Source organism: Kryptolebias marmoratus, linkage group LG1, assembly GCF_001649575.2.
Source record: "Kryptolebias marmoratus isolate JLee-2015 linkage group LG1, ASM164957v2, whole genome shotgun sequence".
NCBI classification, from domain to species: Eukaryota; Metazoa; Chordata; class Actinopteri; order Cyprinodontiformes; family Rivulidae; genus Kryptolebias; species Kryptolebias marmoratus.
In genome coordinates this window covers 348,995-363,698 of record NC_051430.1, presented here as the reverse complement: position 1 = coordinate 363,698, position 14,704 = coordinate 348,995, and the positions used below count along the sequence as shown (strand labels likewise).

The 14,704-nt window shown below is 39.1% G+C and overlaps 1 protein-coding gene across 5 annotated transcripts in view; it reads right to left on the bottom strand.

The window, feature by feature from the left end:
- rad17 (RAD17 checkpoint clamp loader component) overlaps positions 1-14,704 on the bottom strand; it is a 40,609-nt gene that overhangs the window by 5,147 nt on the left and 20,758 nt on the right. For 4 of the 5 annotated variants that reach the window (XM_037978480.1, XM_037978485.1, XM_037978481.1 and 1 more), the window contains 6 exons: positions 6,654-6,723; positions 6,469-6,580; positions 5,449-5,643; positions 3,103-3,206; positions 2,861-3,007; positions 1,449-1,577 (listed from right to left, as the gene is read on the bottom strand). In XM_037978480.1, coding sequence (XP_037834408.1) covers positions 1,449-1,577; positions 2,861-3,007; positions 3,103-3,206; positions 5,449-5,643; positions 6,469-6,580; positions 6,654-6,723 — 757 coding nt within the window. The remainder of the gene's footprint in view (positions 1-1,448; positions 1,578-2,860; positions 3,008-3,102; positions 3,207-5,448; positions 5,644-6,468; positions 6,581-6,653; positions 6,724-14,704) is intronic. The other variant, XR_005233806.1, reaches the window with a different exon arrangement.

Below are 14,704 nucleotides of genomic sequence, written 5' to 3'. Positions count from 1 at the left end.
ACAATAGGCCTTCGCAGCGCTGTCGCTGCTCGGGCCTAATAAGAATAATAAGAATTCCACGAAATACAATAGGCCTTCGCAGCGCTATCGCTGCTCGGGCCTAATAAGAATAAGAATAAGAATTCCACGAAATACAATAGGCCTTCGCAGCGCTGTCGCTGCTCGGGCCTAATAAGAATTCCACGAAATACAATAGGCCTTCGCAGCGCTGTCGCTGCTCGGGCCTAATAAACATAGCAGATCCAATAGGCCTTCGCAGCGCTGTCGCTGATCGGGCCTAATTTCAAATTTTGAGTATTTTGAGTATTTTATTTGGATTATCTCTCCATAGATGCTCATCCTGAACCTGGTAGCAAGTTTGTAGTAGGCTATTTTTACCCCCTGTGCCAGCTCCTGTAGCTTGTTATAAATGTGTTTCAAAACTGTTATCTTAAAAAGAGTGATGAGTGGCACTCCTCTGGTAGACAAGTCATGACTGACTGGTTATTCACTACAGCAAAAATGTATATTAGTCAGCACTGTATTTTTTGTGTGTATGATTCTGCTTTTGTTTATTTTTTAACAAGAAGAAAACTTTAGGGGGAACTTGCCTCTTGGCAACTGTAAGGACAGGTCTGTAACAAAGAGGAGAGGGGGAAACTCTGCATTCACTGAACAGAAAAAAATCAAGAAAAGAACACTGTCCCTACTGTGAAACATGGAGGAGGCTCTGTTATGTTCTGGGGTTGCTTTGCTTGCATCTGGCACAGGGTACAATGAAATCTCAAGACTATCACTGGATTCTAGAAAGAAATGTGCTGCCCAGTGTCAGAAAGCTTCGTCTCAGTCGCAGGTCATGGGTCTTGCAACAGGATAATGACCCAAAACACACAGCTAAAAATACCCAAGAATGGCTAAGAGGAAAACATTGGACTATTCTGAAGTGGCCTTCTATGAGCTCTGACCTAAATGCTATTGAGCATCTTTGGAAAGAGCTGAAACATGCCGTCTGGAAAAGGCACCCTTCAAACCTGAGACAACTGGAGCAGTTGCTTATGAGGAGTGGGCCAAAATACCTGCTGGGAGGTGCAGAAGTCTCACTGACAGTTACAGGAATCGTTTCACTGCAGTGATTGCCTCAAAAGGTTGTGCAACAAAATATTACGTTAAGGGTACCATAATTTCTGTCCAGACCTGTTTCATGAGTTATATTTTTAAAAGAGTTCTGTTGAAGCATGGTTAAAAAGCAATGTCTGACTTTCATTTGTTCATTTTCGTAGAATTTTTTATTTTTTTATTACTTTTGTCAGATTCTAGTTATTTCTGTGACTATTGTGAGTTTTTCTTTCATGAGGGGTACCAACAATTTTGGCCACGTGTGTATACATTCATTACAGTCCACACAGGTTTAAACCTGTTTCCACTGCTACTATGGGCAGAGGAAAAATGCCAGTGTGTGATGCCAGTACCTTCCTGCTGACTAGGAACCAGCTGGGTTTGTGCAGAGGTCTGAATCCTGAAGAAACCTGGTGTGAGTTTGAATGAAGGAGACCCCTGGAGACCACTGAAGATCCATACTCCCCCAGGATGCTGCGACTCTGAAACAAATATACTGTATGTAAACACAGTATCTTTACATAAACAGCAGAGAAGAGTGTTCAACCAGCCAACATGGTGGATATAATTTAAAAATTCACGTCCAATGTGATGTTTACTTCATCATACCACCACCTGCTATAATTCATACTCAACTGCTCAAATTTACATACAATTTCTTTAGGCATCTGTGCTTTTTGTCTGTTTTAGTGAATGAACAAATTCTTAATGCAAGTGATCACTAAACCTACTTGACTTGGTTCTGATTTTAACCAACAAAACTTTTTAAAGGTGGGGAACATAATGGCAGGGTCATTGTTGTGAAAGCAAAACAAGACTGATAGAAGTCTGGTTATATGAATGCTGACTCAGAATTCACACCATTGTTTTTTGACTTTTACTTTTGTATGTTTTTTTTTCAATCCAACAAATTTTGCATAATTTGTGGAACCTTAGTCATTCATATACCAAAACATTCAAGTCATTTAGAAGACTGGTGCTTTGCCTTTTGGTTTTTGTGACCTTTATACTTTTCAAAATATTTAACTTTATTTACAGTTATTTCCGTATAGAAATACATTAAGATTACTTCAATTCCTTCAAAAACATTATTTTATATCTACTTCAGCATGCCTGCTCTTTTTTGTCTTATAATACTTTTAGGCATTTGTTACTTTTATTTTTCAGCTAACCTGTTGTTATTTTTAACTTTTAACTCTTGTTATGATACTTCTAGCAAACCTTTTGCTACTTTTACTTTTAGCCAGCCTTTTACTACTTTTTAGTATTTAGATAGCCATTTGCTACCTTTAGCCTCTAACTAGGCTTTTGAAACTTTTAGCTAGCATTTAGCTACTTTTAGCATTTAGATTGCCTTTTTTACTTTTACCTTTTAGTTAGCCTTTTGCTACTTTACATTTTGCTGCTTTTAGCTTCTACTAATAGCTTTTAGCTAGCTTTTTGGTATTTTGTTTAGCATTTAGATAGTATTTTGTTTCTTTTAGCTTCTAGCGAGCCTTTTGAAACCTGGCTAGCTTTTTGCTGCTTTGAGTGTCTAGCTAAGATTCAATACTTTTGGCTTTTAGCTAGCCTTTTTTTTTTTTACTTATAGCTTTTAGATAGGGTTTTGATACATTTAGCTAGCATTTTTCTTCCTTTTAACTAGTGTTTTGCTTCTTTGGCAAATTTCAGCAAAGTAATTCAGCACTTAGCATTCACACTGCATTTTCGCAGTGTGAATGTAATTTCTCTAGTCTTTAGTTTGTAATCCTAGAGACCAACTGACTGTCCAATCAGCTGAAAGGAGGTCAGCATCAGACAGATACTCGCTGGCTCGGTCCACATCTTCCATATCACAGAAGAAGTCCAGGTAGTTTTGATGAAGGTATAGGCTGAAAACCTCTGCAGACATCTGTGAGCGTTCCAGAACTAGCTGAATAAAAACACAAACAGTGTAAATTTTAAACAGTATAGAACGTGAGTGTAGCACCTAAATGTTGCTCAAGTAACGTGAGAAAAAAAAATCACCTCTGGATTAATTAGTAATGGTTCTCTGTGATGATGTGAGAGGTGAAATGATAAACCAGGTCCTGGGGGGCCTGTAGTTTCATTAGCAGCTTTAGGATCCCGTCCTGTTTATTACAAATATTTATCATTTGGTTTATCAAAGCACAGGACTTTCAGCAGGTAAATAACTCAAGCCCATAAACATAAAACAAAACTTTATTTGGATTTTAGACACAACTACAGTCCGGATGTTTTGAGCCTGCCACTGTTCTACTGCCGACTCCTGAGGTTCCAATTAATGCTGGATTAACTCTGTACATCTGAATATGAAGAATTTCTGTGACGTGTGTTTTCAATTATATGTAGTTTTTGATAAGCTACTGTTGCACAATGATGATCTGTTTAAACTCTACTAAACATGAACAACCCACAATGACCCTTTTCTGACCTGGAACTAACATGTTCTGGCTGATTTCAATTAGAAGTAGTCAACTATAAGAAAAACTTTTTATATCTGGTAATAAGATGCATCTGGAGTAATCCAATCTTATTTCCCCGCTTTGGATGCAAATAAACACACAGCCACCTCACCAGTGTTGGGTATCATTTGAATTTGAACTATTCCGGTTCCGATTCCTCGTTTCGAACAATTCTTGATTCCAAGTTTTTAAGAGGTAATATATATGTTGCAATTGTAACCTTTATGTGGCATTCTTGAATTGAAAAAAAGATGTGGTGTGAATTATGTATCTTAACTCTGGTTTTACTTCACCTATCAACATAGTTTAAAAAACTGGTATATAGTTTGAAGTCTGTACTTTTGACACAAATTGAAATGGAGTCTCAGAGAGGGCGTCTTTCCCACTAGAGCAATTTAAATCAGTCACATGACTAAAACGTCCATGGTTGCGAACATGCTTTCTGCAAATTCTTCTGTGTTGTTGTTCTGTGTCTTTTTCTTCTGGGTTTTAAAACAAGGAATCAAAATTTAAAAATTTGAACAATTCTGGGAGATGTTAGTTCTGGTTCTAAAAACAATCAGTCAAATATAATGTTGCGTATTATTTGCCTAATGATGTTACACTCACAGCAAAGCTGTGTACAACAGCAGTGGTGGAATATTATGGGTTGAAAGTTTTTGCTCTGACACCAATATCTGTGAAGTCACTACCGTATTTTCTGGACTATAAGGCGCACTTAAAAGCCTTCAATTTTCTCAAAAAATGACAGTGCACCTTATAATCCGGAGCGCCTTATATATGTAAGAAGTTGTAATGTTTTAGTATGACTTTGGTAAACTACAAAGCCGCACCGCTTGCAGCATTAAGGCTATTATAGTCGCACAGGGCTCCACGCACAGCAAGCGGACCTGAGCAAGTGATGTAGGCGTTTATACTTGACGCTTACGTCGATGCAGTATTCTTCCGTGAGTTTTGAACCGTTTGATTTGATTTTGATTTGGTGCTCTGCTAGAGCACCAAAAACGTCCATTTTGATAGGAGGGCGCCGTGCGCGAAGTTACAAAAATTGGGAGGTGCACAACAATTCGTCTTATAGTCCGGTGCACTTTATATATGACAAAAGTTCAAAAATGGACCATTCAGTAACAGTGCATCTTATATCAATCAATCTTATATCAAGTGCGCCCTATAGTGCGGAAAATACGATAATCATTTTATGTCTATTTATTTTTCCCATCTGATAGGTAATTAAGCTCACTAAAAATTGTATACTAAATAACTCCACAAAAATGTGAGTCAAATGGCTCTGAACCATGTCAATGTCAAAAACAATATAGTTCAGACACCTGAATGTTTTGTCATTTTTATATGAATGTTGTAATTTTTTAAAGAAACATTCACCCGTGTGATGTGGCTGCACGTTTATTTACAATAAGATTGATCACCCCAGACATATGCTAATGCCAGAACAGTTGTACTTAGAATTGCCCACTTGTAACTGAATCAGTCAGAACACGTTAGTGCCAAGTGTTAACAGGGCCACTGTTCTTTATTGACTACAGTCTAAAAAGTCTATTAAAATGTTATTTTTTCATTAGAATAACTCCCCCGTTTTTGAGTTTCAGTTCTGTATGACAGTTAAGGAGAGAGGTGATAAAGGACAGGAACCTGTGGATTCTCTAACAATAATCAACAGGTTTTAGATGAGATTCCTGAATCTGTCATTTGATTGTGAGTAAAAAATCTTTGAAATTACTGAAGCCTTAAAACCTTTCTGGTTATGAACAAGTCCTGAAAGTGTTAGGAATAATTGCCAAGCAAATAAATTTGAAGCTCTCTTGAGTATTTGAGACATCAGCTACGTGTCTGTAGAACAGTTTGAATGTAGGTGGAAGATGTGACTTACGTTTACTGTGCAAGATCTTTCCCAGTGCTCTGAACAGAAAGAGAGAAGCATCTTTTCCTCCTATAGCTTGGTGCTCTTCCTGCTCCTTCATTTGTTTTGTCATTTTCATCTTCTTGTTTGCTCTAGAAACAGTTCTGTCCTTCGATATTGCAGGCCTCTTATTGATCCTACACAACCTGTTCTCTACAGATGTGTCTGAAAGTTACAAACATGACAGAAGTTTACTTGTTCTACTAAACTGACAGATTTAACAGTGTTAAGTGGTTTGACGGAGCAGTCCTGTCACTTGGTCAAACTTTAATCAGCACAGTTCTGTCACACAATGGTTTCTGCCTTAAAGTGCATGCACACAGATATACGATAAGCACTATATGATCAGAACACACACACACCACTATATACACATAAAGCCACATCATACTTCAATCCTCTCTGCTTTGTTAATTTGCATCTTGCCAGTAAAGTTCACTAAAATGTCTTTTTCTCACCAGCTTTGGAGAACAATCAAGGGTGCACACTTGGGGGTTCAGTTCAGAAAAGCATACATTTTTGTTAAATAGGATGTTTTTATGTTCACGTGACTGTGTTATTTCTTTGTGTGTTTTATTTTTATTATTATTATTGGTTTATTTATTTATATGGTTTTGGAAGAAAGAGTGAACTAAATTATTGGAATTGTATTTACTTAAACGATGTTTGAATCAAACTTGAAGGAAATGTGGAAATGCTTTCTGCCAAAGAGTGATGAAATGTTATTCTTGGTGGGAGGAGCTATAGATTTACCAGGTGCTGTGCAGTACTGAGGAGTCGCAGAGTGTGGGCAAGGTTGTTGTCTTTTCAGTAAGCTTTTAAGGAAGTTGGGTTTTTTTCCCCGTTTTTGGATGAAAAAAAAAAAAAAACTTTCTTGGGAATGTTTTTTTTGACTTGCCAGTGATTTTGTTTGAGGGTTTTTCATTTAAACCCACAAAAAAAGTTTGCTTGGAAAAGAACCCTGTGACAGTGGATTGTGGATGAACTCACCTGGGAGACAGAGAAACTGGAGACTATTGATGGCACTGCGTAAATCCCCTGAACTCCCTGCACACAGTGCTTCCAGTTCTGTTTTGTCTGGGACAAACATCCTCCTACAGCTCTAATAATAGGATAAAGAAATTCAACATAGAAAACTATCAACAAAAAACATATTTTGTGAGCTCTCCTCTTGCCTTTCCTGTCTCCAGGGATAAAATACAGCTCAGAGCTTTCATCATAGTTGTTGGAGGAACTGGATTAAAGCTAAAGGAGAAAACAAAAAGCAACTCTTGTTAAGATTCCAAACTCAAATGAACAAACGGGTAAACAGATGATCCCTTATAAACAGTTACTCAAGTAAAGTTAATAAAAAGGGGAGTTTTATTTTAACAAAAAAATTACAGGTTCTGACTCTGACGTGACATCTATTCTGAACTGGATATTATAGTTAAGGTTTAATAGAACACACTAGATGAAATTTAAACCAGCCACAAAAAAATTCTGAGGCGATTCAAAAAAGCATTAATAAAATATTTAAGAACCACTTCTTCTGAAGTGTGAAGGATATATGGAATGTACAGTGGCATGCATATACTCTTTATACACATGTATATTCCTGATTCATGAAGTTAAATGTGGAAAATCTTTTAAAAATATTTATGAAAAATAAAAAACTGAAAAGTAGCATATGCATATGTATTCACTCCCTTTTTTGAAGCCCCAACCATTATTTTTAGAAGCCTTAAATAAGCTCCACCTGCAGACACTATAGGGCTGCAGAGGCAGTGGTCAAGTAGAGAGGAGCAGGAAACTAGAAAGTTCCTGTCATGATAACACAAATGTAATAAAGTTCCTGAATTTTGCAGGATGTCTCCTTACTTTTATTTACACCCACCACAACAAAATTGGGAACAAGAGGTACTGCCCACCGCTAGTGGCCTCGTTTGCCAAACACAGACATGTTTTAGTTCAATTGCACACCTGCCAAGATACAAACACTTAGGCCCGGTCCCAATACTCGAACTTGCACCCTTGTTCCACCCTTAAGTCTTTCAAATGTGCATTCAAGCTGAAGGGTTTGAGTGTGTAGTGTGTCCCAATTCTCCGGAGTGGTCTCTCGCCTCACCCCCTTTGCGTACTACATCCGCCCTCTGGCTAAGCCCGCATCCAGGCGGACCTCTGCAAAGTATTTACTCACAATTCATCGCTGCATTTGATGTTTTGATTTTTTTTTTTTAAATTATCTTTATTGATAATAAAAGAGTTTTGAATTAAAAGGCGGAAGTATGGCAGTGGTGACAGATCAAGCTGCATCAGTCATGAAAAAAGAAGTTTTCAAATGTAAAGTATTGTTTTACTCTACTGTACATGTGTGAATACTACCAAACTTTGCTCCGTATTCAACAAGTCAGAAAAAAACACATTTGAACAGCCAAATATCTCCTCAATGACTTTGGAAAGCAAAAATACCTATACAGGTGGTCCCCTACTTACGAATGTCTGAGTTACGAACTTCGGTACATATGAACAAAGTTGTACGCAAGTCAAAAGGGTGTTCTTAAGGATAGTTCCCATACCGGCTGAGTGGCGGGAGCGATCATGTAGTTCGTACGCAGCAGTAGCACGAGTTGTAAACAATACCTAGTACCCACGCGGTCGCCTACAAGCATGTGTTGTGCACTGGCCAGTACATACGTAGTAATCAAAACATACTCTGTTCGCTTTGTCGATTTGGACTTACGAACAAATCGACTTGCGAATGGCCTACTGGAACGGAACCTGTTCGTTTCTTGGGGACTAGCTGTACTGTACTTCACTAGCAGAACAAATTCGAGCCAGGCCGGGGGTGGCGCAAAGGCCCTTTATACCCAATTATTAACGCTCATGATAACATCATTTTACAACATACACATGTTTGCAACAGCTAGACTTACAAGCCTCGGCACCACAAAGAGCGACTATGTCATTTTTAAGTCCATCAAACGGACATGAAGTTTAACAAACCAAGAGAACAACAAAAACATTAGACTACATGGTCACTAATGATAAAACAACACAAATTGAAAGCAATTCAGCACCACGGATAGGATCGGATCATTGACACCCACTTTATCGATTTCAACTAGGAGCCTATATCAGTAGCAATAAAGTTTTGTAAAACTGGCACAGCGGCCCACATGTTCACAAACACAATTTCAATATGAAGTACTTTAGGCCCACTCACCTCTATTTGAAGGACATACGATGAGCCTTGCGCTCTGCGAACTTGTCCACGATGTGCTGTATGTCCATTTTCTTTGCTCTCTCATTCTCTATGGACAACATTGTATAGTAGCCCAGCCGCCTAGCTTATATCCCCTTTTATTTCTCTCTCGGCAGTGATTCATCGCTACACAGCCGTGCTGGCAGTTTTGGCGGGCCTGAATCCAAAAAAAAAGTCGGATTCATCTCCAGGATGACAAACATGTCCAGTTTTTGTAACTTGGCTTTTCCTTGCTCTTGTTGTTCCTTTTGTTTTCGCTTTGCTGCTCCACTTTTATGCTTATATAAAGTGCCACTCATGTTAACTTAGTCTGTAAAATGCTCCACCTAGTTTGCAATCTGTTACCAAACGACTGATGATGTTGCTGGTGGACAGTGAGGAGTTTTACCCAAAATACACTTGGAGAAGATATCTATGATCCACTTGTAAATTTCGGTGTCATAAAGTTAAATGCAAGAGTGAAAATAAAGCCAGTGATGCAGCAAAACATTTTATTCAATATTTTACACCTACTACACCTACTAAAAGTCAGTCGGTCTTGTCAAGTTTTTAGCAACCATGACTCAATCCTGACTGGGGCAACCTATATAACCTCTGTATAAATGTGAAAGGGTGATCTATAGCAGCTCCTCTGAGTACAATAATGGGAGAGCCTGCCTTCTCCAGTTCCTCAGGTGTGGTAGAGGCAGGGCTCCTTGAAGCCCTGACTTCTATCCGGGCCCCTGTGGGCCTGGGCGAGGGGCGTGCCATCCTCCCAGCCCCCCCACAGGCTCTGCACCTGCTGTACTTATAAAATCGTACTGGCACCTTCTTAAAATGCCAAAACAGCAACCGGCCCCACCATGTTAGATGTTACAGTTACAACGCAGAGGCCCAAATTGATGACGTAGCCCGTACTGTCCCAATTTTTTCAATTTTTGCATGCTTGTAACCTGCACACACAAACCCTTCTGTGCACTTCGACTGAGTACACACTTCATAGAGGGGCATATGGTGTACTGCGAGTATTGGGACCAAGCTTTAGTACACTTCTTATATACAGTATATATATATATATATAGGTAGAGGTATGCAAAAGTGTAGACACTGCCACCTAGAGGATGGGAGTATAAAGACTCATATCACCACATCCCCTTTTCTTTAAAGGTTGAAGTATCACTAATAATTTATACATAACATATGATAACATTGAAAACATTTCACAACCATTCTAAATTATTTTTAAGTTTTATAGAATCAGTCTATGAGGTGCTTTTACAAATACATGTAGATCTTATCAACACAGTTGATGTATGTGCCTGTTCAGCTGATTCACTGCTTTGTAGCTCAGATGTTGGTGGATTAGCTTCATGTTTTTTGCAGTGTCTCATGTTGTCAGCATGCTCGTATGTTTGCTGAAAACAGGCGGACAATATCTGTCCATCTTCTATTTTCAGTGTAGGATCTTTGTGCGACTTCCTCCAACACAGCAGCATTTTTATTCCTGATATTAGAATCTTCAACTCTCAGTGTCATGCATGGTCAGAGGAGCTTAACTCCTTGAGTATTTGTCATAGTTTTGAAGATACTTTAGTTTCTGTCTCATGTCCTTATTCTTTTTCTGTTGAACCATGTAGGAAAGGGTGGTATGTAACCTACGTCCAATTTAAGCTCAGCAGGAGATTAACCATGTTCCAGTGGTGAGGCTCGGTAACTCAGAAGAGCTAGATTTGGGTTAGATCTGCTTTCTTGAGTCACTGCTTGATAATGTGAACTCCTTTCTCAGCTTTTCCATTTGACTGTGGATAAAGAGGACTTGAAGTCACATGTCAAAAATCATACTCCTTTGCAAAACCCTGAAACTCCTTGCAACTGCAGCAGAGCCCGTTGTCACTAAAGACAACTTGAGGGATTCACTGTCTTGCAAATAGGGATTTCATGTGCCTGGTAACATATATACAGTGAGTAAAATAAGTATTTGAACACCCTGCGACTTTGCAAGTTATCCCACTTACAAACCATGGAGGGGTCTGAAATTTTCTTCTTAGGTGCATGTCCACTGAGAGAGACATAATCTAAAATAGAAAAAAATCCGGAAATCACAATGTAGAATTTTTTATTAATTTATTTGTGTGTTACTGCTGCAAATAAGTATTTGAACACAATCAGCAAAAATTCTGGCCCTCAAAGACCTGTTAGTCTGTCTCTAAAAAGCCCACCTCCACTTATTATTCTAAATTAGAAGCAAATGTTTGAGGTCGTTAGCTGCATAAAGACACCTGTCCACCCCACACAATCAGTAAGACTCCAACTACTAACATGGCTAAGACCAAAGAGCTGTCCAAAGACACCAGAGACAAAATTATAGACCTCCACAAGGTTGGAAAAGGCTACGGGGCAATTGCCAAGCAGCTTGGTGAAAAAAGATCAACTGTTGGAGCAATTATTAGAAAATGGAAGAAGCTAAACATGACTTTCAATCTCCCTCGGACTGGGGCTCCATGCAAGATCTTACCTCGTGGCATATTAATGATCCTAAGAAAGGAGAGGAGTTAGCCCAGAACTACACGGGAGGAGCTGGTCAATGACCTAAAGAGAGCTGGCACCACTGTTTCCAAGGTTACTGTGGGTAATACACTATTTTAAACCATGCATGGCATGGAAGGTTCCCCTGCTTAAATCAGCACATGTCCAGGCCAGTCTTAAGTTTGCCCATGACCATTTGGATGATCCAGAGGAGTCATGGGAGAAAGTTATGTGGTCAGTTGAGACCAAAATAGAACTTTTTGGTCTTAATTCCACTCACCGTGTTTGGAGGACAAAGAATGATGAATACCATCCCAAAAACACCATCCCTACTGTGAAGCATGGGGGTGGAAGCATCATGCTTTAGCGGTGTTTTTCTGCACATGGGACAGGACGACTGCACTGTATTAAGGAGAGGATGACCGGGGCCATGTATTGCGAGATTTTGGGGAACAACCTCCTTCCCTCAGTTAGAGCATTAAAGATGGGTCGTGGCTGGTTCTTCCAACATGACAGTGACCCGAAGCACACAGCCTATCAAGAAGCATATCAAGGTTCTGGAGTGGCCTAGCCAGTCTCCAGACCCAAACCCATTAGAAAATCTTTGGAGGCAGCTCAGACTCCATGTTTCTCAGCGACAGCCCAGAAACCTGGCTAATCTAGAGAAGATCAGTATGGAGGAATGGGCCAAAATCCCTGCTGCAGTGAGTGCAAACCTGGTGAAAAACTACAGGAAACGTTGATCTCTGTAATTGCAAACAAAGGCTACTGTACCAAATAATAACTTTAATTTTCACAGGTGTTCAAATACTTGTTTGCAGCTGTAACACACAAATAAATAAAATAAAAATCATACATTGTGATTTCTGGATTTTTTTTTTTTTTTAGATTATGTCTCTCACAGTGGACATGCACCTAAGATGAAAATTTCAGACCCCTCAATGATTTCTAAGTGGGAGAACTTGCAAAGTCGCAGGGTGTTCAAATACTTATTTTACTCACTGTATATAGTAGATGGTCTAGGAAGCCTCACCATCTCTGGATAGTTTGAAAGGTAATCAATAACCAGCAGGTAACTTTTTTCCATCCAGGTGAAAAAAAGTTTGTCCTAACTTTCTGCCAAGGCTCATCTGGTAAATCTGTTATTGCCATTGACTCTTTTGGCTGTTTTGCCTAGTATTTTAAACAGGTTTCACAACTTGAGACCATTCTGTCAATATCTCCATTTAATCCTGGCTAATATACTGCTATTCTTGCTAATTTCTTACAGTTTTCCATGCCAAGATGTTCCTCATGCAACCTTCTTAACATCTCTGGTCTTACTGACTGAGGAATGACAATCCTGTTTTTCTAAGCAAAAATCCATTGACAACAATCAGTTGCTCCAAACTGACATTTAGCTCTGTTCAGCCTAAAACCATTTTTCTGGATGGTCTGATGCTTCACTGCTAAGAAGAGGTATCTCTTCCATATGTGTCTTACACCATGCAAGTGGGTCAGCTTCAGAGGATATGGGAGCGTAAGACTTTGTATAGCCTCTCGTTATGCTGCTGAAGTGTTGATCCCCAAAGTACAATGTAATCCACATATACCCAGGCTCCATCAACGTGCTCCATGGTCCTGTGAAAAACCTCAGGAGGAGAAGAAATTCCAAAAGGCATGCTCTGAAAGGAATAACAGCGTATTCTGCGCTGTCTTTGTGCAGCTTGAACGGACAAAATCCTTGAGAAGCATCCAATTTACTAAAGAACTTAGCAACAGCCATTTCACTTGTGATTTCATCTCTAGTTAGAATCCGGTAATGCTCTTTTTTAATCTTAGTATTAAGGTCTTTTGGATCCATGCACACACAAGGATCATCATTTTGTTTCTTCACACATATCATTGAGTTAACCCATTCTGTGGGTTCTTGCACTTTTTTTTTAATCACTCCCAACAACATCATTTAGTCAAGTTCCTCCTTTAACTTGTCCCTGAGTGGCACTGGAACATGTCGGGGTGCATGAACAACAGGCTTAGCATCCTTTTTAGCTGTCAAACATCAAACTCTATAAAGATGTCAAGATACTGGTATACAACTACTTGTATACGTGATACATTCTCGTCACCAGACCTAATGTTTTACAAGCCTTGTCACCCCATAGTGGCTCATATCCCTCTGGTACAATTACAAACATTAGGCTATGTTCTTTGCCTTTAATTCTCACTTTAAAGCTGCATCTTCCTTTTGTTTTAATGGGCTGTCCACTGTAAGCTTTAAGTGGCTTAAGATTTGGATGAATATGTGGTTTTTCCTTCATCGCCTTGCTGTCAAACTTATTCACCAAATTAGTCTTTGCACCTGTCTCCAACTTGAAAGTGATGACAACTGATTTATCCTGCTTCACTGTGTCCACACTTGTCTTCTTCCTCTCTGAAGATGGCAGTTCATCCTATGTCACCATGCCCACAAAGACTGTGTCACAAAGAGCAGTTTCTTCCACAGTCTGTACACGTTCACCTTGGTTCTTCTTACTTTTGGAGAAACATTGCGCCGCAAGGTGATTGTAGCCTTTACACTTATTACATACTTTTCCATAGGCTGGACATTGTTTAGGTTTATGTCTCTTCCCACACCTTGTACAACTGAAAGTCTATGTGTCTTTGTCACTTTTATCATGTTCTGCTCTGGTTTTCTGTGTCCTGGTAGACACAGTGGCTACCACTGCAGTGTCTTCTCTTGCTGTTTCACCAAATGTTTTAGCATGCTGCAAGGCTAGTTCACTAGCATGGCAAATCTTTACAGCATCAGCTAAAATTAGTTCAGTTTCTTGCAGCAACCCTTCTCATAATTTCTTGTCCATGATCCCAAACACAAGCTGGTCATGGATCATTGAATCATGCAGCACTCAGAAGTCACAGGTCCTGGCTTTCAGCTTTAAATCTGGCCAAAAAAAAAAAACTAACAAAAAACTATCAAAGCTCTCTGCTGGCTGTTGAACATGTAAGCTAAACACATAGCGTTCAAAAGTCTCATATTTCTTGCTCATCAAACTCTTGATATCTTCCTGGCATCTGGTTTACTATACAGGCCGAGGTCTTGCAGATACAGCTGAAAGTGCTGCTTAAAAGTGCTCCACTAACAGTCAACATTTCCAGTTCAATTCATAGAATCAGTCGGCTTCACACTTTCCATGACTCTTGATGCTCAATCACTCCTTGTACCATGTTATGTTTCAGTGAAACTACAGAGAACTTTTCTATTTGACAAACACAGACACCCAATCACACACCTGCCAACATACAACTACTTAGTACTCTTCTTCATATACAGGTGCTGGTCATAAAATAAGAATATCATGAAAAAGTAGATTGATTTCAGTAATTCCATTTAAAAAGTGAAACTTGTATATTATATTCATACATTACATACAAACTCATATATTTCAAATGTTTATTTTGTTTAATTTTGATGATTACAAATGACAACAAATGAAA